We start from the raw sequence: 20,728 nt of genomic DNA, 5'->3' as shown, positions 1-20,728 counted from the left end.
AGATCGAGAGATATATTGAACAACCAATTTCCTTCGATCCGACAAACTTGTTAGCCGGGTCATTGAAATCAACGAACACGGGTACCATCCATCCATCCATCCATCTATCTATCTATCTATCGACATATATGTACACACATGTGATTGATTCGAGTGGTGTAGATCTTACTGGAAATTCGTGTGCAATGTCGGGTCTGTCCCCATGGGGCCGTCTAGCCGGGAAACTTACAAGAGAGATGTCGAGACAGTAGGCCCGGCCACATCGGTTGGTTGATCAGATCTAGATAGGCAGGTATGCATACATTTAAATTATTTAATTAAATCTGCAGGAAATTAGAAGCCTACCTCTTTATAATAAATAAGCTCCTTCTCTGATCCCTCCCTCTGGTTAGCAGGTGAAGAAGAAGAAGAAGAAGAAGAATAAGACATTGAAGCTCCTCCCCACCCCTTCTTCGCCTTTTCCTAAACATTGGAAAGTTCCTCTTTTTCTTCAGCCTTCTCTGCATCAGCATTCTGCTCCAGTACACCGCCTGAATCCATATTCCGAGTAAGTTCTCTCTCCGTAAGTTTGTAGATCGAATCCAGTTCATTCTCTGTCATTTCTTACCTGTTGGACATACACACATTTTTTTCTTGTGATATATAAGACAAGACAACCTCGTCGAATGATGCTTTCAATCTGGTAAATCTTTCTGTCTTAAAGAACTGCTGTATTGATTCCTTTCGAATCTTATAGATGTATATTTGTATGAATTTCCCATTCTAATCAGGCAGAACTGCTGTAATGATTCCATTTGAATCTAGAATTCCGTCCAGAAAGCTATAACTTCCATGATCCATTTGAATCAAATGCAAATATGGCAGCGAAATGGCCATACATATTTGTTGGACATTCATGCTGGAATGCATAAGAAACAATCTAACTCGCCTAAAGATGTTATTGAATCTAGAAAAATTCTGCTCCGAACTATTGTCATCATCATCATCATCATAATCTGTTGATGTCTTAAATCTCGTTTTCCTTTGAGAGCAGAAACTACATTTTATAGTTGATAACCAAGTTTCTAGATGAAACTAGAATTTTCGTCATTCGCAACTGTATAAGAAGTCCTCATCTATCCAGTGACACAATTTCTTATATTATTTAAGCAAAATCTACCTGTTATGATTCACGCCTTTAGAATCAGAAAGAGGTTTTCAAATTAATATATATTGATAAATAGCCATTTAAGATTTTATATTTCTACATCTTTGCTATGCCTCAGTACTTGAATGTCTAAGACAAAATCCATCTTTTCAGTGATGATGAAGGCGCAAAAAATTATTATTTCTTTGTGTCCATTCAATATAATACACTTTACTGAACTGTTTATTACTCCTTATTTATCTCTACTTTAATTTCTTTGTCATTCAGGTCATCAACCTATATAGTTCTCTAAACAAACAAATATAGAGACACCAAGCAGGCGAATATTTCCCTATTAAGTAACTTACCACATACACAGATTTAGCTAGTGACAATGGTACAGGAGAACCATGCTGTTTTGTCTCCTGCACATCGAAGAAACCAGAATCCACTTTCACCATCGAGTTCAGTGTTTAGGAGGTCATCAACTTTCTCACGTGATGAAACAGATCTTTCCTGGATGGCTTTGATAAGGCGTCACCGTTTCCTCTTATCAATGTTAGCCTTGCTAATGTTCCTATGCACAATTTACTTGTATTTTGCGATCAAGCTTGGGTCAGATGATTGCTCTGGCTTGATTGGGAATGAAGAAACGTTATGTCGATTGAAGAGATCCAATGCCAAGATATCACATGGTCATAAGTCCTCCAGAAAGCTTCTAAATGTGCAAGAATCAGCGGTAAAACTTCTTAGTCGGACTCAGAATCACATTCTGAATCCTGAAGTATGTTAAATGTTTTCATTCACCTTCTGCTTTGGTTTCTTCCATTTAAAGAAGTTGGTACTTATTCTCATTTTAAATCAAAGAACAAATTCTTTATTTACAGATTCCTCACATGTCAGGTGGTCTGCATTTGATAGACTTTCTTTTACACGAGGATAATATCAAATCTGTTCTCGTTTTGGGACGCCTTGGAGATCACTTGATGGATTACCTGATTGGGAATTATGAGGTTTCTAAGCTTAATCTAGATTGTGAGGTGTGTTCTGTCTTTGAATTTCTATTCTCTTATAAAGTGTTGCTGCTTCACTGAGTTGAGAAGCCATATCAGTTTGTTGTTCATATGAATATATTCCATTAGATTATTGCTATGATTTATTTGGATGTTACAGGTTCATACAGTGCATATTTACGTTTTTAAATGCTGTTTGATAAGGCTTGATTTAATGAAAAAAACAAGAAATGCATTTGGGCTGCCCATAGCAGCTGATGAAGCGGCTTGCCATGATAGTGTATAAGGTCATAGAGTGTTTAATGTTGCAATGACGAAAAACAAGAATAGAATTGAGACTGTGCATAACAGCTGATGAAGCGGCTAGTGATATAGGGCTCATTTACACTTAAGGCTTAATATTGCAATGATGAAAAAACAAGAATAGAATCGAGACTGCCCATAACGGCTAATGAGGCAGCTTGTGATATAGAGTTCCTTTGTCTATGATGATAATAACCTGTACCAAAGCTTCTTAATAATCATTCTGGTCATATGCCTTCTGAAATGCATATGCGACCCCATTATTAATGGGAAAACATCTTGGGATATTGGGGATAAATGGCAAAAGTGTTTAATGATTTATGAGAGTCTTGTTATAGTTGTCAAGATGAATTATGAAGACATATATGTAGTTCTCAAACATGTTATTGTTTTTTTGATGTTTTGGATCACCCTTGGCCCTGAATGGAAGATGAAATGTATATTATAACTTCCTTGTATGAGTGAAGAAAGAAAGGAAGAAAGATCTATTAACATCTTTAAGAGGTCAGAGTGGTCTATGAGACGAAATGAGAGATTGCATCAATATGTAACTAAATTAGTAAAACTGCCTAAGGACAGTTGCAAGCATAAGTTTATTCATATTTGGTTACTTTGTAAGCAGGCCAAATTCTTGTTTGAAGAGGCAGAGGTATCTCTGTCACTGGAATGTATTACTTGGCTTGCTTTTATTATTTAATGCAAAAAATTGCTATGTCCCTGGAACTTTTGAAATCGTCAAGATGACATGGCATGACCTTTAAAACACTTTAAAAGCCAATGCTTTGTAGGTCAGAGTAGTCGTGATGGGCAGTGCTCAGATTGGCATGCGGGTGGTCCAATTTATATTGAATTCTAATGTGTAGAGGATTTCCAGTGTGGCTGAGAAACATTTGGCTCATGTTTTACTTTCCCACAAGTTATTTTGGCCTATTAAAAACATGAATATAATTTTCTCTCTTCTTTTCCTCTTGTATACATACAAATATGTTGGGGTAGTCCTAGGGGCCTCTTATTCTGTGCCACCTAATCAGTATCTAAGGTAGCATCCAAGTCAGCTCTCCACCCACTTATTTTTTACAATAAAAAGGGTCCTTGCCTCTTCAAAGAATGATCCCCTTTCATTTGAGCCCCCTTTTGGAGTCGGGGACTTAAGCCTAACTTTGTGTCTCTTTCTCTACATTGCTGGCACAATGCCTTTCCCCCTCACTCAGTTGAATTTCTCAGTGGTTGCAGTTTTACTTATGATTCCATTCGTATCTTTTGTTTTCGTCTACTTTGTTATGTAAACCCTAGAAAATATCAACATGCCATCTTATAAACCATCTCCGAAAGCCCTGGACCCAGCTGATTGAAAGTAATTTACTTTGGTGATTCTGTGCTACGAATATAAATTTTCATGCACTTTTGGGAGGCAATTTCAGTATATAGCTCTTATTTTCAATATGCAGTTGCATTTGAAAGGCATAAAATTTTCTTATCCTTCTTCCAGTGTTAAGTATTATGGAGAGTATGGGATTCTGTGTTCTTAAGCCCAGCATGGTGACGCCAAATTTTCTTTTGTACTTCCCCCATTTCATTGCGTGAACTCTCTGAAATATTGGATATAGTGGGAGATGGTGCATCCAAGGAAAATACTGAAAGTGGTGTAGTTTCTGTTAGGTGAAACAATGTAAGTCAAACAACAATGCCGCGAAGGCATTCCATCATAAAATATGACTGTCTGTTGCCAATTGTCTAAAAGAGTCAAGATCCAATCTAATATAGAGGTAGATCCCTGTGCATTAAATGAAGGATATGGTCTCAACTAGAGCCTCTATGACAATCAGTTGTTCAACCTTCTCAGCCCAGATCATCTTAGACATCATGAATACAAGGGATCTGTCCGGTGTAGTTTCTGTTAGGTGAAACAATGTAAGTCAAACAACAATGCCGCGAAGGCATTCCATCATAAAATATGACTGTCTGTTGCCAATTGTCTAAAAGAGTCAAGATCCAATCTAATATAGAGGTAGATCCCTGTGCATTAAATGAAGGATATGGTCTCAACTAGAGCCTCTATGACAATCAGTTGTTCAACCTTCTCAGCCCAGATCATCTTAGACATCATGAATACAAGGGATCTGTCCGGTGTAGTTTCTGTTAGGTGAAACAATGTAAGTCAAACAACAATGCCGCGAAGGCATTCCATCATAAAATATGACTGTCTGTTGCCAATTGTCTAAAAGAGTCAAGATCCAATCTAATATAGAGGTAGATCCCTGTGCATTAAATGAAGGATATGGTCTCAACTAGAGCCTCTATGACAATCAGTTGTTCAACCTTCTCAGCCCAGATCATCTTAGACATCATGAATACAAGGGATCTGTCCGGTGTAGTTTCTGTTAGCTGAAACAATGTAAGTCAAACAACAATGCCGCGAAGGCATTCCATCATAAAATATGACTGTCTGTTGCCAATTGTCTAAAAGAGTCAAGATCCAATCTAATATAGAGGTAGATCCCTGTGCATTAAATGAAGGATATGGTCTCAACTAGAGCCTCTATGACAATCAGTTGTTCAACCTTCTCAGCCCAGATCATCTTAGACATCATGAATACAAGGGATCTGTCCATCTATCTCCATCCCACTATGCTGATTAGTTTGGGGTAGCTGTGAATAGATATGCTTTTCTGAAGCACAACCAGATGCCAGAGTATTTTTCTTTTCGTATTCAATGTGAAATTAGATAGGCAAAAGGATTCGTATATGACAGTAAGATTCTGTCCCCACACAGCTACATCATATTTGAAGGCGCGTTGTTCTCATATTATTTAGTAACGCTGATTTAAACCTCGGTGACTCTGGTTACTATATGGTGTGAGCTCATTCATACCTTTAAAAGACATTGGGATTATTTCATGGCTTATAAAGTGCAACAGAGAAGAATGCAGTCTTTCATTGCTTCATGTATGGCAGTAAGCTCCCATGGACTGGCTGTGAGTGGTTCGTCATGTATGGCTCTTCTCAAGGGTTTTGGCTGAGATACAATAGCTATTGCAGTTCAATACACTTCTGTTCAATTGTCCAGAACTAGGAGACATGGCAGTACTGATGGTTTGTGCACATGGTATTATTGATCAGATCAAAAGCCTTCTTATATCGGCTCTTCTCTTTGCAGTCCCATTCAGATAAAGTATCAGTTTGTTATTTGGTGCTACACCACATTTGATACATGAGTCCCCAATTGTGACAATTGTTAAGAATGGCACCAGTACAACTGTAGAAGGTTAGAGTAAATACAAAGCCATCTCTTAGATTTCTTGAGGTATTGTTGTATGCTTATCTGAAGGATTGTCCAACGTCTAGGAATTGCACACTATTAACAACAATTTCACCTGTGCCTCGTCTTTATGTATTGTCACTGGTCTTGTGAGCTTGTAACTTAGTTCTGTAAAATGCATCAACATCTTTTACGAAAATAAAAGAAAATAGAGGAGAGAGGAGAGTTAGTGAGAGTCAAAAGTGGGAGATGGAGAGGTAGAATGAGATTTTGTTTTGATTAGGTATTACCAGAAGGAAACAATGTAAATCTTTCATATGTTTATCAGAGAATGGGATTGTTATACTCTCCACAACAGTTTGATTTGATTATCAGTCGGAATTGCAATCTTCATCACTTCCAATTTCCAGATGGTAATATAGTAGTAGATCTTATGGTGGTGTTACTGAAATGCTCTTTAAAACTCTCCCAATATAAAAAAATGGTGTTTCCAGAGTAAATTTTCATATGTTAAAAGAACAACGTATCACCATGATTTTAGGCAGTTTCAGTTAGAATAAGAGAAATCAAAGCATATCATCATTAAAATGAAAGTAACCACAGCTATGATCTTGGAAAATTTCAAAAGTTCTTTTGAGAGATCTTAGAACTTTAGTATATTAGTGTGCATGTATAAACATATTGTATTTCCTTGCTTAGCATATGGCAGATCTTTTTTCTTTGCCACAACCAGTAAATAACTATAAACGTGGTATTTGTTACCAACATTAAGATCTCTTTCCCAGGCAGTTCTCATCAATTAAATAAGATAAAAGGATTTACAGCCATTTTACCTGGATAGAAGTATTATGATTACATACTTCCAACATGGCCTTCGACTGTAAACAGTAGGCATCCCTGGAGAAAGTAACCATGAGATGATTGTTATGCAACTTAATCTTATATTTAGATGGTCAATGTTGGTCTTGTGATGATTTTTAAGTTTATTTACTTCAAACATTCTAAAACTGTGTGCATGATTGTTTGGAAGGAAGCAAATTTTGGAATATGATGTACTTTCTTCGAAATGGGGGATTTCTACTTTCCATAGTTGATGAATCAACTGAAGTAAATTCTGATGAGAGTGTCGTTACAAATATGCAGTTGCATAGGTATGTTATTTATCTGTCCTGTATATTATGCACGATGCTTATGAAGGGATGTGATTTATGATGGAGTGCATTTTCTCTAGTGTGCGTGCTATTAATATGTTCTAGGATTTGGAAACAGTTATCTAAATACTTAACTGTTACAATCTACTCTAAATAGTTCAAATATTTTTCTTATGGAAACTGGGGAGCATTAAGGAGTCATGATAAATGATAGCATTTCAATTTTTCTGATTAAAAATGGTAAGCTAATTGTGTTTTTAATGTTGCAGATTAAATGGTATAAAGCTTGTTCAGAAATGATAGGATCAAGATTTTCATTTTCAACTTCCATGGCCAATTTATGTTGTATGTTCGTTGACTATATAACCATTCAAATTGCCATAAGTACCTTAGAGATAAGAGGTAAAAAGGGGATGCTACATGTATGCATCCGTTTTACAACACATAATGACGTGTAAGATCTAACATGTTTGTGAAGCTTGCAAGTATTGATCTAAAATCACCGATACTAGAGCTATGAACGTTTTGCTCATGTAATATCACAGAGGAAAATATATTTGTATGTAATGAAGTTATTAACAACTTCATTACGCTTGAGTTACATCTGATTTATTCACATCAGAGTATTAGAAAGGTGAAGAGTGTCTAATGATCATGATTTAGTCTTGAGGTACCATCTATTGTTAAATCAATCTTTATGCAATGAATGAGTTTATATTTAACTTCTCTTCATTTACACTAGATGATTCATGGATTTGCTTTTCTGTAGGATAACATTAAATCTTGAGTTGTGAAGCAAATTATAGTCACTTGGTTATATTAACTTGTCCATTCATGTTATCATCTCTAGTTTCGATACCAGACACATTCTTGTATCATGTTTTGTTAAATACTGTTCATATTCATAGAAAACCTATTGTGATAGTTCGGAACAATACTATTTTTTGCCATTGGGTGATAGTGTGAAAAAGTATTCATATAAAAATGCGCAAATGTAAAAAGAAATAATATTCCGAAGAGCTTGTATGTAGTCACAATTTTGTTAACTCAAGTTTTATAACAACTCAATAGTAGATGGGTTGAAGGTAACAATTGGCAATGGTTCGGTTTGAGAGGGTCCAAACCGTTTAAATTTTTTGAAACCTAAACCAAACCGTGAAATTGAACAATTAAACATTTTTAAAACCGTTAAACCATTAAATCGTAAAAATTGCGGTTTCGTGGTTCGGTTTCGGTTTTCAACATAGGTCAAATTTTTAATTTTTTAAAATTGATAATATTTCATTATTTAGAATTTTTAAAATTTTTAAGATGTTCCTAAAATGTGAGAATAAGGTGTAAAAATGAAAAGATTGTTTAAAAACAATTTTTAAAATTTTTGTGCCATCATAATAAACTAGCCATACTTCTTTTTTTCGTGTAGGTAAAGGCCTTTTCGGGCCTTGTGTTGACCTCATTGTCACCTTCATCGATGGTAGAACTACGGTCAATCTCTTATTCAAAACATTCTCTCTGCTCAAGGTTGTCATTGTAAACAATTAGCTGAGCATATCGAAGTAGCATAGGTGAAGGTCTTCACTTGATGTCATTCTCACCTTTCACCATAATAGAACTACAATAGTCTCTCATTTGTAATATTCTATTATATTAGGATGAGGTTTTGCACTCTTAAATGCAAATATTACAAAGTTATGTGTCACAATAATAAACTAGCTAAGCTTTTTTGATGGCTCGTATGGACTTTCCAGGCCATGTGGAGTTGACATCATCCTCACCTTCCTCCATTATAGAACTTTGGGTAGTCTCTTTCCTCTATATTCCTTTGTTGCCATGTGGAGTGTTCTTTTTGGGGTTGATGGGATCTTCCCAAATTGTTAGTTCCACATATGCCCATGGTCTCACATAATGCTTCTTATCCTAGAGGCATTGGAGTAAATTAGGAAGCCACTGGTCTTGTCTTCAAGAGTATGGATAATCTTTGGTCATGCAATATATTCAAGAAGACGAGCTACTCGTGAAGGTCCAAACATCCTCAAAAAGAATACTCATCTTACAAGAATAACAACCTTTCATTTAGCACATTGTGGGCTTTGGTAGTAAATCAGGAGAGAGCATGCACTTGAAAGCCGTGTCATAATCCACAATTGTTCACGACTCCTTATCAACCCTTTGGCTTTTGCTAGGTGTATGTTCTATCTAAGACTTTTTACCACACAAATTTGCTCTCAATCTTCATCATTGATAACGTTGTTGCACTCAACAACCTTTGGACAATCCTCTTTCTACTTTTTTGAAATATGCATTTAGCCTTAGTGCTCCGCTTATTGGTTTTGCTAAAATCTAAGATGTTTTGTCTTCATTTACAAACTTTTGGTGCATGGCACCCTATCAATTAAATTGACTTTCCAAGTACATTAATGATACCTTATGACTTTCAAAGCACCCTATCAAAATTAATTAGATCTACTTCTTGGATCCATTTCTACATGAAATATCACTTCACATGCAACAATTTATTCACTATTGAACTTGCTGATCTTTTAATCCCAAATTACGAATAGCCAAAAGGTATGTTTTGAGAGGCACAAAAAATATGTTTATAGATATAGCTATTATGGATTTTGATCTACATAAAAAGTGGCAATACTGGTGCTAAATATACATGGATGGGTATTCATATAAAAACACAACGAACAAAGATGGGTCCAAATAAAAGAATTACTTATCAAACATGAACCTCATGCAAATATGGATCTAATGGTTCAATTATGGGCCTTGTGGGGTGTTACTAGATCATCAATCCTAGTTTCAGGTACCATGATCTAATGCACTGAGACAGGAATAGAGAAGCTTGTAGCCATTATAGCCTAATCAAAACTAAATTAGTGATAATGTTGGGTTAGTGTATGGAAGCTTTCACTTATTGTCTCATCAGTCTCCAATGTTTGGTTGAGAAAATATTGGTGAAGAAACATCATCAACTTGCAACAATGCATGGGTTGATATGCATTTGACCTTATCTTAGTATATGGTATTGATATTAAGCATCAACACAGATTGGGGGGATGATTTGAAACACCATTTGCTGTTCTCAATATGCACATTTAGGGCAGTACAATTCCATCCGTTAATCACACTCATATGAGTAAGATTTGTACATGTCCCTTTTTTCCATGAAACTGGATATATATTCTACAACACCTTGATCTAAATCAGTTATGTTTTCCATGATCCTTCGTGAGAACTCTAGTCTCAAGCTTCCTTTCATGTTGTCAATGCCAGTTAGAAGCTTTTCCCAATAATCCAGTCGATTGAACTCGATCAGCTTCCTCATCAAGGAGTCAAATGTCTCGTTATTAGGGCATAAACCCTTATTAGTGATAACTTGATTCAATATAGAGAGTGCCAATTCAGCTTGGTTACAACCAGCACAAGCTTCAACAATTTCATTACATATTTGGGCATCGAGATCAATCCCATTCTCAACAATTCCATTCCAAAACTCTTCTAACACTTGCCATTCCTTTTGTTCCAACATTGACCTAGTCAAAGTATTACACAAAGTGGGATCGAGCTGAATCCCAGATTTGACCATCTCTCTGAAAAGCTTATAGGCCACCTTGACATTCCCTTTAAGCTTACAAAAACCTGAAATCAAGAGCTCAAACATCTCTTGGCTGGGAGTGAGAAGCTTATCCTGGATAGCATCCATATAATACCGATAAGATTCTTCTATATTACCAGCATTTGCATGTCCATAGACTAGACTAGTATAGACATGAGCATCAGGTTCTAACCCTAATTCATGCATTTCAATAACAACTTCTTCGGCTAGGCACATTTGTTGACTATCACACAAGCCATCCACAAGATGGCAATAAGCTTCTCTGGTGACAACCTCATGTTTACTTCTTCGCATAGCCTCCATTATAACTTTCCGGGCCTCTCCTAATTGACCATTCTTTCCTAAGCCATATAGAAGAAGATAATAAGTTACCTTACGGGGTCGACACCATTGATCCCTTTGCATTCTTTCAAATAGATTTTGGGCAACGTCCATCTTTCCTTTTTCGACCAGAATTTTGAAAACTAGATCATATGCATCTTCATCTGGCCTACATTTGTACTTATTTATAGAGTTAAAGGTCTCCATAGCTTCTTCTACCATTCCTTTCTCTGCATATATCTCCATTAGAAGCATAAAAACAACCAAAGGAATATACCTTTCACTAAATTCCATGCCTGTTAACAAAGATTGGATATCATCTAAATTCTCTTCCAAACTTTTCTTCATGATTTTACAGGCTTCAGAACTCTGTGAGAAGCCTCTCTGCTGAATGGACCATATGAAAAAATCCAACGAAATGGAAAAGCTGTGTGTCTTCAAGATATGGAGAACTTGGATAGATTGATGGGGAGTAAGGATAAAGTTCCGGAGCCGAAGGTTCTTCTCAAAAGAAGAAGACCAAGGGTTATGAAGAAAGACGTGGCAGAGAAGGTGAACATCTTTGTTGGAAGGCTTCTCTGCTCCTTTAAAGCCTAATAAGCCATGGATGTGGCTTCTCTTCTCTGCTGTTTCTTCTTCTTGAGCTTGCTCTGTTGTGACTATAGTGGAGGAGAGGAGGTCTACCATGTCTCGGAAGGCACCTCTATTCCATGTCTTGCAAGACCATTGAGAGGGAGAAAGAAGCCCTAGTAACAATACATTTCTGTGCAGGCCATGGAAGCTTCTTCTTCTCATTTCCTTCAAGTTCCTCAGATTTGGGATCTAGACCTACAATCTCAATCCACCACAAGGCTCATTAGAAAGCAATCAGAAGAAGTGAATCATAGCTCATGATTTCCATCCTTTGGAAGGCCCTCCCGCACAACCTCCCCTTGGATCATCACTTCATGCTCCTTCAACATTTGTCACTATTTGTTCCCTCCACTGATTGAGTCTACCACATCTACGATTCAGCTTCTTTGTTGTCTTTGTCAATCACATTCTACTCCCTATCTAATGTGCTCCAAGACAAGCTGGAACGGATCAAACGAGATGATTATTAGTTACCCAACCAATTGATTTCACAATCAAGTCATGACACATAATCCATTGACATTTCCATCTATATGGCTCGCCAACCCTTCGTTGGAATATGCTTTCTATCCAAAGGTTGGAGCTAAACAAAATCTAATAAAATGATTGAGCATGGTCTATATTTGTACTCCTCAAGTCATGGGGATGGTGCCATGGTGTGGGTGATCCTGTAAACAAACCTCCAAGTGTGCATACATTATGGCATCACAAATTTATCAACAAACTACTCATGGGCAAGCCCATCCGCCCATAAATCGAGTGAACCCTATTGTCTATACTCTCCATCAACAATGGCATTGGCATCTAACTCCTCTCAAACTGAAACTTAGGAAAGGGTCTTTTGTCTATGCAAGTGTAAAACGGGCACAAAGAAAAAGCGATCTAGTACCTCCTCACAATATATATTAGAACTAGAATTGGATTTTGACAAATGCTTGGAAATAGTATTTTCGTTACTAAATAGTGCATTAATAGTTCATTATTATTGATAAGTATACCATAGCTTTCTCCACAAAGTATCTAAGAATTTAATTGGTTTCATACTTACATTTAAAGAACATGCTAATATGAAGTTGTCATCACATAGATTAAGATATCAAGGTGGTTATGATGAAACAAGGAATTCTTCCTCCACATTGAGGTCGTGATAAGGGATCATGCAAAGCTCTATTGAACGCTCCAAGCGCCAACCACAAGTCCACACAAAAATGAACACAAGTTAGACCACATCTAATAAACAACAACAAAGAAAGTAGACAAATGATTAACACAAACAAAAAACTTGCAACCACTAGAAGACTAGGGCACACTCAAGAGAAATCTATGCATGAATAATAATGTGTGCAATTCAAGAATCTAAACCTACCACTTTGCTACGCAATCTATATTGCATGTTTCTTAACATTATAAAAACTCATCTTGCCTAAGGACCTTTAAAAAAAACTACTAATGTTTAAGATTGCTCCTAAACACATGTTTTTAATAATGAGGTCCTTATACAAGGATCGAGCTATGGGTGTCAACAATTCTAACCCACTAGTGACATGGTAACAACTTCAACAAAATCCTCATTAAACTCTTTACTCTACCAATTAATTAGAGGAATGACGCTAAACCTTAATGAACACTTAAATTAGTAAATATTTACATTAACTAGAAGTCAAACCCAATTGCGTAATTTATTAATATAACTTAAGCAATTTAAGTGTTTGTTTACATTGAGAAAGAGCAAGAGAAGTGAAAAAACTGCAACCTAGGTGTTTATGTAAAGCATTACAAAAATGTAGTTTTAATAGGTTTTAACAACAGATCTTTTCACATTAGAGTGGCCACAAAATCTTATATTCTTAACAATTAGTCTATAGTCTAGTTTCTAAGATTATGTCTTTTACCCTAGTTTCCTTCCATGCAGACTTGTATCCTTGGTACCAATATCAATGTAATCAAGGCACGAGAGTTTATGGTTTAGGAGACAAAGCATAGAATAGGTACTTACAAGCACATGCATGTATTAGATAGTAATGAATCTACAAATACAAAGATTGTCACTCTGAATACATATGACATGCATAGCTCAAAATCACAAACACTAGGTCTAAGTGGCACACAAGCTAGGAAATGTAAGGTTTAGGTTGGACACAATGAATTGTGCTTCCTCACCACCACCAAAATCATATTGATGTTTGAATCATGGATCAAGGGATGTATCACCCAAACATAACCTTTGCTTCGAGGATCATAAAAAGTGGAGAACAAATCCTTTTGATTTTGTGTACACACTAGTTTAACGAGGCAAAGCTCTACACAACCAATCATCTTACACTGTGTGCTTAGAGGTTAAAGGAACAAGCAGTGCCACACAACCTTAAATTAATTACACTCTCATCTTAGTAGACCGTAGTAGTTCAACAAGTCGAAGTCCATGCAACCAATTATTTCACAAGATAATGGCAACATATGGCTTTGCCATTGGCCATTGGCAACCCAAGCATGGCTGGTTCTATGTTGTGTATAGGGTAATTCCTCCTTGGCATAGGTGTCAGCAGTCACAAGAAGTAGGCAAATGCTTTTGAGGCATACCATGTTGTGGAGGTGATCATTGTATTCTCCTTGACAGTTATCCCTCTCTTTTTTCTCCATTGTTCCCTTTTTTCTTTCTCTAATCTTTTTTTTCTCCAACATTCCTTTTCTTCTTCTTCTTTACGGACCTTGGGTGTAATGATTCTTTATCCAGCTTTGATGACATTCTGCAAATGTCATCACATGGCAGTCAAGAGTGTGATAGATAACAATTGCCAAACATCTAAAGGAATACTTGAAGCAGCCACTAGGCACCTTGATGCCAAGATAAGAGTTTGGTTAACCCGAGGTCATTTTGCTGCACAACCCAACATTTTCACCAATTGCAATTGTGTTACACCTATTGTAACCAACTTAGTTGGAGTTAAAAAAAAGTCATGGCCAAATCTTAACTAACTCCACCTACTGTAAGCAACTTAGTTGGAGTTAAAAAAGTCATGGCCAAATCTTAGCCAGTCATGTCGTGCATATCCAACAGAGACCAACTGTATATTGCACTTGCCTTTGGCATGGATGTACAGCTTTGGTCGTTAATCTTTCTTTCCATAATTGTTCTGGTTGCATTTCCATAATAAAGGTTAGTGTTTTAACCTTTGCCGTATGCAAGGGCACATAATCTCTGATGTGATTCCAACTCAAACAAGTGGATGGCATTAACAACCATCAAAAGTACAAAGCAACAACTTCAACATTAACATACACTAAATTATAATCTATTATAATTCTATTGTTGGATCAATTGATTCAGAAAATTGCCTTCTCTATGTTTACCTCACTTGAAGGCCCACATGAACGTTCTAAAACTCTTTGCTACAAAATATTGCAATCATGATATTCTTATTACATACATCATAATGTACATATCACCACAAACTTACGATAAAATACAAGTGGGGGAGGCCAGAGTCAAAAACAAACATCTTTACCCCTACTCCAATCTGTGCAAACTATACCTAATGGTGTCCTTTTCATATTCTTCCTTCTCCCACCATTCTTCTCAAAACTGAGACTTATCAAGAGTATCAAAATATGGATGATTAAGAGCATCCTTGGCAGTGACTCTCTTGGCAGGATCATATTCCAACATTTTCTACATTAACAAGAATTACGGAAAGGAATCATTCGGGTGACTTTTGTAACTTCAGCAAACTAAATTACTTGAAAGCATATACACTTACAGAAAGAAGATCTAGTCCCTTAGAATCGAGAGGAACTGATTTAGAGAGATCCTGAGGTTGCCATTGAGGATATTCATGCCAATCCTTCAATTTACTAACTCCAGGCCATATTGTCTCATTAGGAGTACCCATCAATCTATAGCAAGATTTACAACAAATCAGACGATCATATCAAATCCATTTGTAACAATATTAATGTATATATTGCATCAATCTACAACAAGATCTGTAATCAAATTAGATGATCATAAGACCTAGAGAGATCAATCAAAATCGAAGGAGAAAAATGTTCAAAGGACAAAAAAAAGAGATCCCAAATCAGATTTGTAACTCACTTCATAACTTGGAAATGGTTCTTCAAAACACAAAGATAAGGCTTGTTGAAGTGGCACTCAGAATAGATAATATTATCACAGAGAAATAACTAAACTTAGAAACTGTATCAAGGCACTAATGCATGCTTAATGACTAAATGCTTGATGAAGAGGTAATCCAAATTAATTATATTATCACACAGACCTGACCTCATATAGCTTAGAGATACTTCCTCAAGGCACTAGTACATGCTTGATGACTTGTAATCAAATTTGATGATATTATATCATAGAAAAATAGCTCAAATAGAAGGATTTTCCACAAAATTAAAGTACATGCATGACATTGAAGATGCTTTTTAAGTATATTACCTAAATATATGAAGAAGCTGTTGAAGCTCAGATTCTCCAGGAAAAAGTGGAGTCTTACGAACCAGTTCAGCTGCAGGAGTAGGGAAATCAGGCTTAGTATTATCTGAAATGTCTTCGAGTTTCAAAATCAAAGTTACCATAACAGATAGACACACATTCAAATCTTCACACATGGTCTAAGATCCACATTGGAAATTTGAACAACCAATACCATAGACACATACTAAGCCATAATGAAGCCATCAACAGAAGAATATCCAAACATGAATAACAAAATTTATATATTGATTACTATAGAGTTGTAGGATGCTGTTTGAACAAGAGAATACAGTTAAACCACAATCAAACATTGCATTCATACATCGTAGAAGAGAATTGAGACATTGCAAACTAGCAAATTATTGCTTATAAATTCACAATATTACTTTATTCGAGTTTATTAAATTCAAATTCATAAACAAGTGATACAGTCATGATGCTTTACCTCTACAACATTAAGCTTGTGGATAATGGCTCAAGTAATGTGTAACATTTATTAGTTCAAGATAGTGCACACTCACAGTTTACTGTAAAATTATAATTAATAAATTCACCAGGCAAATATTTACTCTACATTTGCCACGTCAACTTCCAAAGGCTCAGGAGTTCCAAGTGAAACAAATCGTGTTTGGCTTGCCGAAGTTCAGTGGCCGGAAGGCCCAAGTTTGTGAAGTCAAGTTCAAGCTCATGCACATTAATAAATTTACCAGGCAAATAATTCCAGTAACAAGGTGCATTAAATTTGAGTAACACAAATTATTCAAACCGGTACAAATTACACAAACAAGCATTAAATTCTAATAACAAAAACAAGGAAATAATAAAAAAGAAAGTTACCAAAAATGCATCCAACAGACCAAATATCCACCGGGATTGAGTAATGAGTAGCCCCAAGCAGAACTTCTGGTGCTCGATACCACAGAGTAACAACCTGAATTGTTTAATGGCCGTAAGCCCATACCTTCCAATTCATTTTAGTCTTTGATTTGATCCACCATACACATAAGCATACTTATTTTTCACCTCATGTGTATAACTTTTCATTGGCACGGTGAATGCTCTGCTCAGACCTAAGTCACCAATCTTTAGAAGCCCATTCTTCTTGTCAAGAAGCAAATTTTGAGGTTTCAAATCTCTGCAAGGTTCAAACAGATCATAGCACACTGCAATATTATAGCAAGACACTCCATTTTTCTCTCCCCCAACCAATTCTCTTGTTCAACCTCTGAAAAGTACAACTATATGATCACTTGGTCAATTCATCCCCTTCTTCTCAATTATATTTGCTATTTTAGCCACTACATGGTAAATTCATCCCATAATTCTCTTTTCCAAGGTTGACCAATAGCATTTGAGGAGATATTACAAGAAAGAAAAACTCAGGAGTATTTCAGAGTTTTTCCTAAAATCATACCATCAAAGAACATGGTGTATCAGTCAGAATCTTTCTGCTACCTGTGCATTACGCCATGGCCATGACAATAGGCAACTCCTTTGCATAACTGGTACATGAATTTCTACATGTGACACCAAATGCACTTATAAATATCAGATCATTCCCCAATTTACTAAACACAGTTAAATTTTTACGTTTCCCGGTTGCAAATATTGACAAATAGAACAGACATCATAGAAACATAGAAATTCTTCCCGTAGTTTTATAAATTTGCAGTATTTTCTCATAACTTGTTTTCATTCCATGCATAAAAAGCAAACTGAGCCAATTAATTAGTTTTTTATCAAACTCTAAGACAAGAAACTACATTAAGCTTGACAGAGAGGAAAAGATACTGATGCAAACCTTGATATCTTCAGGAAGTATAGGATGATTAATACCATGGCCATCAATGAACTTCTTCAAATCTGAGTCAAGGTATTCAAACACAAGATAAAGCAGAGGTTTTCCATTTTTTGCAACATTCTCTACACTCAGAAGCCTGGGAAAACAAACCAATATAATTGTAAAGTTGTGAGAAAGATCAAACTCAGAGTCACATATATATACGGAAAGAAAACAAAAGGCATGGAGAATGGGAATGTTAAAGAACAAATATAGAATTTCTGAATACTAACATAACACTATAAGATTAGGAAAATATCTGAGATTGGAATTTCCAAGAAAGAATCACCAAAAGCAGTTCGATAAATGATGTCCATTGATTCACCTCCATCAGTGTCAAGAAATTTCCTATACTAACCCATTTTCTTTATTTGTGCTTCTGCCAAGGAAATAACGTCGAAGATGCTTAATTGTTCACATAAGGAATTTGAGTTTCTTTCTCTTAGATCTTCCATGATATTAATCTAGCAGCAAATATAACATCTAAATGTTTTTCTTAACAAGGAATGATCATAAAGAAAAGCAGCTCCTCGTGAAGATAATCTACATAACTGCTTGTCTTTACTGTTTCTTCTATAGCTGAACCTCACAGAATTGTTTCATTATCTGACAGCGCACAGAATTTACTTCATTATGCTTGAAATATTTATGCTTCTTGCCCTTGTCAATCCTGTCAAGAATGGTAATGGTGACTTTCTGGCAGTACCAAGAAATCTCAGAAACAACCTGCTTTCTTATGCTTTTATCCTTGTAGAAAACCATTAAAAATGAGTACGATTGTCTATGACATATCCATGAGTAACTCTATTTCTTTCTCTTCTTTACTCTCCAACATTTGATTCTCTGACGATTGAGTCAGACAAGTACGCAAGTTTGAGGAAGATTGTAACAAATAAACAATGGCATGAACATTAAATGTTTTGCCTGTAAAACCTTCGCTCAGACATTTCATTCTCTGACAATTCAGTGGGACAATCGACAGAGATTTCAAATAAGAATACTAAAACAAACAGATGTCGATGCATGTAATTGTGAACTGAATACGGAGAGAGATTTTGGAAGAGAGAATAAACAGATGATTAAGAAGCTGACAATGATGGATTTTCGCCAATTACCTTACAATGTAGATACTCTGAGAGAGCATTTTCAGGAGGGAGACCTCGCGGAGTGTGGTGGGAGGGACGCCTTCTTCATCTTTGTCTAGGCGAGTCTTCTTCAGAGCGACCAAACGTCCAGAAACCTTGTCGCGAGCTTTGTACACCTTCCCATACGTCCCTTCACCCACCTTCTCGAGCTTCTCGTATCTATCCATGGCGATGGAAATCTACCTATCTTTCTCTATCCACTCCCTGTGTGACTTGACAAGGGAATATCTCAGAAGCTAGGGCGGAGAGTCAAACTTCTTCGACGAATGAAAGCTGACGTCGTCATCGTATGCTCTCTCGCTGCGTGTCTCTCGCCGCTGTCTGTCTATCTGTCTTATCCCTACCAGCTATGGCGAAGCTTCGACTTGGAGCACTTACAGCAGAAAGAGAACGTAGAAATGAGAACCAAAAAACAGCGCCTTTTTCTTCTTCGTGGTCTTACTCTCTTTTTTTTAATTTCCCGCCTAAAAAAAGTGCATACGTACATACGTATGCATGTATATTTTAGGACAGGTGGCAATGTAATAATGTATGTATATCCATAGATGTAGGTGCGTATGTGAGTATGCTATGTGGATTTTTAACATAGAGATGCATCTCATGACTCGGGGTGTTATGTATATATATGTATGTGTGTGTGTGTGTGTGTGTGTGTGTGTGTGTGTGTGTGTGTGTGTGTGTGTGTATTTTTCACATAGAGATGCTCGTGTCTATTATACACCAAATCATAAACAGGGCTGGTGAGGGAATCGCAGCCACTGACAAGGGCTGCTGAGGGAATCGCAGCCACTGACAGTGCAGGTCGCTCAGCTGATGGTGCGTGCGATCTACACCGTCTGATTTGGATAACAAAGAACGCGCGAAATAAAATCTATCAGAGGTCGCCCAACTCCGACATTTTAACTTTAGCTTCTTTGGTCTCTTCTTTAACTTGTTACTTTTTCAAGGTTTCGACGTTTGGTTTTGGGATTTTGGCAACTAGTAATTGATTCTTGCATGTATATTAATGTATTCCCCCCCATCAACAAGGAAGAGATTAATATATGATTGATTCAATATGTGAAACTTATCGATCAATATATGTGCTACATATTAATCACACTATTGGCAATACAACAAATTAATCACACTATTCCCTTAAAAACGCAACACTAACAAAGAGGTTAACAAATTTTGCTTATAAGGTGAGATGAGAAGTTTACTAAACAAGATATTTGTGACATAATCTATGCAAAAAGTAATATTTGTCTAAGCCTAATATAGCATACGAAGATCATAAAAGAGCTATATGTATGACATTACATAGTATTTTGTAGATATAATTAGAAATCTATGACTGAACCTTATTTCACTTAGTGGAATCTGTTGCTCAACCCCAAAATGTTTTCTTCTTTTCATATTTCATCTATCTAGTCAATGTTGTACCTCTTGTTACATACAAATGAACACAAATTCAATCTTAATATATCTAAGTTGGGATTTAAACCTAATGACATTTCTCCTAAGGTAATAAAGTTGACCTAATAAGCCTCAAGTAACAATAAGTAATCTAGGACCAATATTTGTCAAACTACTAGTGGTGCTATAGTATTTTTCAACTTGAAATTTTTTGTCAAGTAGTCCTAGAACAATTGAATACTAATGATTACTACTTGTGTATAAACTCATAATTGGTGACCTTTGTATTTGTTTCAAGGGTCCCAAAAGAAAAAGTCGTTCATAAATTGGGAGAGCTTGACCCTTTACAAAAGGTCATGAGAACTAAGATCAAATCGAGAAAAGGACACTCAAACAACTAGAACATGGTGTCTTTTCATAAGACACCGTAA

The 20,728-nt window shown here is 36.2% G+C and overlaps 2 protein-coding genes across 4 annotated transcripts; one reads left to right on the top strand and one right to left on the bottom strand.

Moving 5' to 3' along the window:
- The first annotated feature begins 370 nt into the window (after positions 1-370).
- Positions 371-7,453, top strand: LOC147858000 (uncharacterized). 3 transcript variants are annotated; one of them, XM_087327296.1, is made up of 6 exons: positions 371-547; positions 1,415-1,910; positions 2,014-2,175; positions 5,985-6,114; positions 6,732-6,852; positions 7,122-7,453. In XM_087327296.1, exons 2-6 carry the CDS (start codon positions 1,521-1,523, stop codon positions 7,150-7,152), a joined length of 834 nt encoding a protein of 277 aa, XP_087183422.1. In that variant the 5' UTR covers positions 371-547; positions 1,415-1,520; the 3' UTR covers positions 7,153-7,453. The 3 variants fall into 3 exon arrangements, with proteins under 3 accessions (XP_087183422.1, XP_087183423.1, XP_087183421.1); XM_087327297.1 differs by lacking the exon at positions 7,122-7,453 and having other exon boundaries at positions 1,415-1,865; positions 6,732-6,928; XM_087327295.1 differs by lacking the exon at positions 7,122-7,453 and having other exon boundaries at positions 2,014-2,166; positions 6,732-6,928.
- A 7,242-nt stretch (positions 7,454-14,695) lies between these two features.
- LOC147857999 (cyclin-dependent kinase B1-1-like) lies at positions 14,696-19,291 on the bottom strand. Its single transcript, XM_087327631.1, has 8 exons — positions 18,870-19,291; positions 17,716-17,851; positions 17,370-17,431; positions 16,938-17,049; positions 16,752-16,845; positions 15,876-15,945; positions 15,190-15,325; positions 14,696-15,101 (listed from the first exon to the last, which is right to left on the bottom strand). The coding sequence occupies exons 1-8, from the start codon at positions 19,064-19,066 to the stop codon at positions 15,009-15,011; spliced, it is 900 nt and encodes a 299-aa protein (XP_087183757.1). The 5' UTR covers positions 19,067-19,291; the 3' UTR covers positions 14,696-15,008.
- Between the last annotated feature and the right edge of the window lie 1,437 nt (positions 19,292-20,728).

Source organism: Azolla caroliniana, unplaced genomic scaffold (assembly GCF_043228905.1).
Source record: "Azolla caroliniana isolate FFs.n. ecotype wild unplaced genomic scaffold, voAzoCaro1.0.p SCAF_11, whole genome shotgun sequence".
In the NCBI taxonomy this organism is placed as follows: Eukaryota; Viridiplantae; Streptophyta; class Polypodiopsida; order Salviniales; family Salviniaceae; genus Azolla; species Azolla caroliniana.
This window is presented reverse-complemented; position numbering and strand designations above follow the sequence as displayed.

Excerpts from the sequence above, each read along its gene's own strand:
- LOC147858000 (XM_087327295.1), top strand. The coding sequence starts at position 1,521 with ATGGTACAGGAGAACCATGCTGTTTTGTCTCCTGCACATCGAAGAAAC. Across the intron at positions 1,911-2,013 it reads ATCACATTCTGAATCCTGAA|ATTCCTCACATGTCAGGTGG; the intron begins GTATGTTAAATG and ends CTTTATTTACAG. Across the intron at positions 6,115-6,731 it reads TCACTTCCAATTTCCAGATG|GAAGCAAATTTTGGAATATG; the intron begins GTAATATAGTAG and ends ATTGTTTGGAAG.
- LOC147857999 (XM_087327631.1), bottom strand. The coding sequence starts at position 19,066 with ATGGATAGATACGAGAAGCTCGAGAAGGTGGGTGAAGGGACGTATGGG. Across the intron at positions 17,050-17,369 it reads GGCCATGGCGTAATGCACAG|AGATTTGAAACCTCAAAATT; the intron begins GTAGCAGAAAGA and ends TGAACCTTGCAG. Across the intron at positions 16,846-16,937 it reads TGAAAAGTTATACACATGAG|GTTGTTACTCTGTGGTATCG; the intron begins GTGAAAAATAAG and ends TAAACAATTCAG.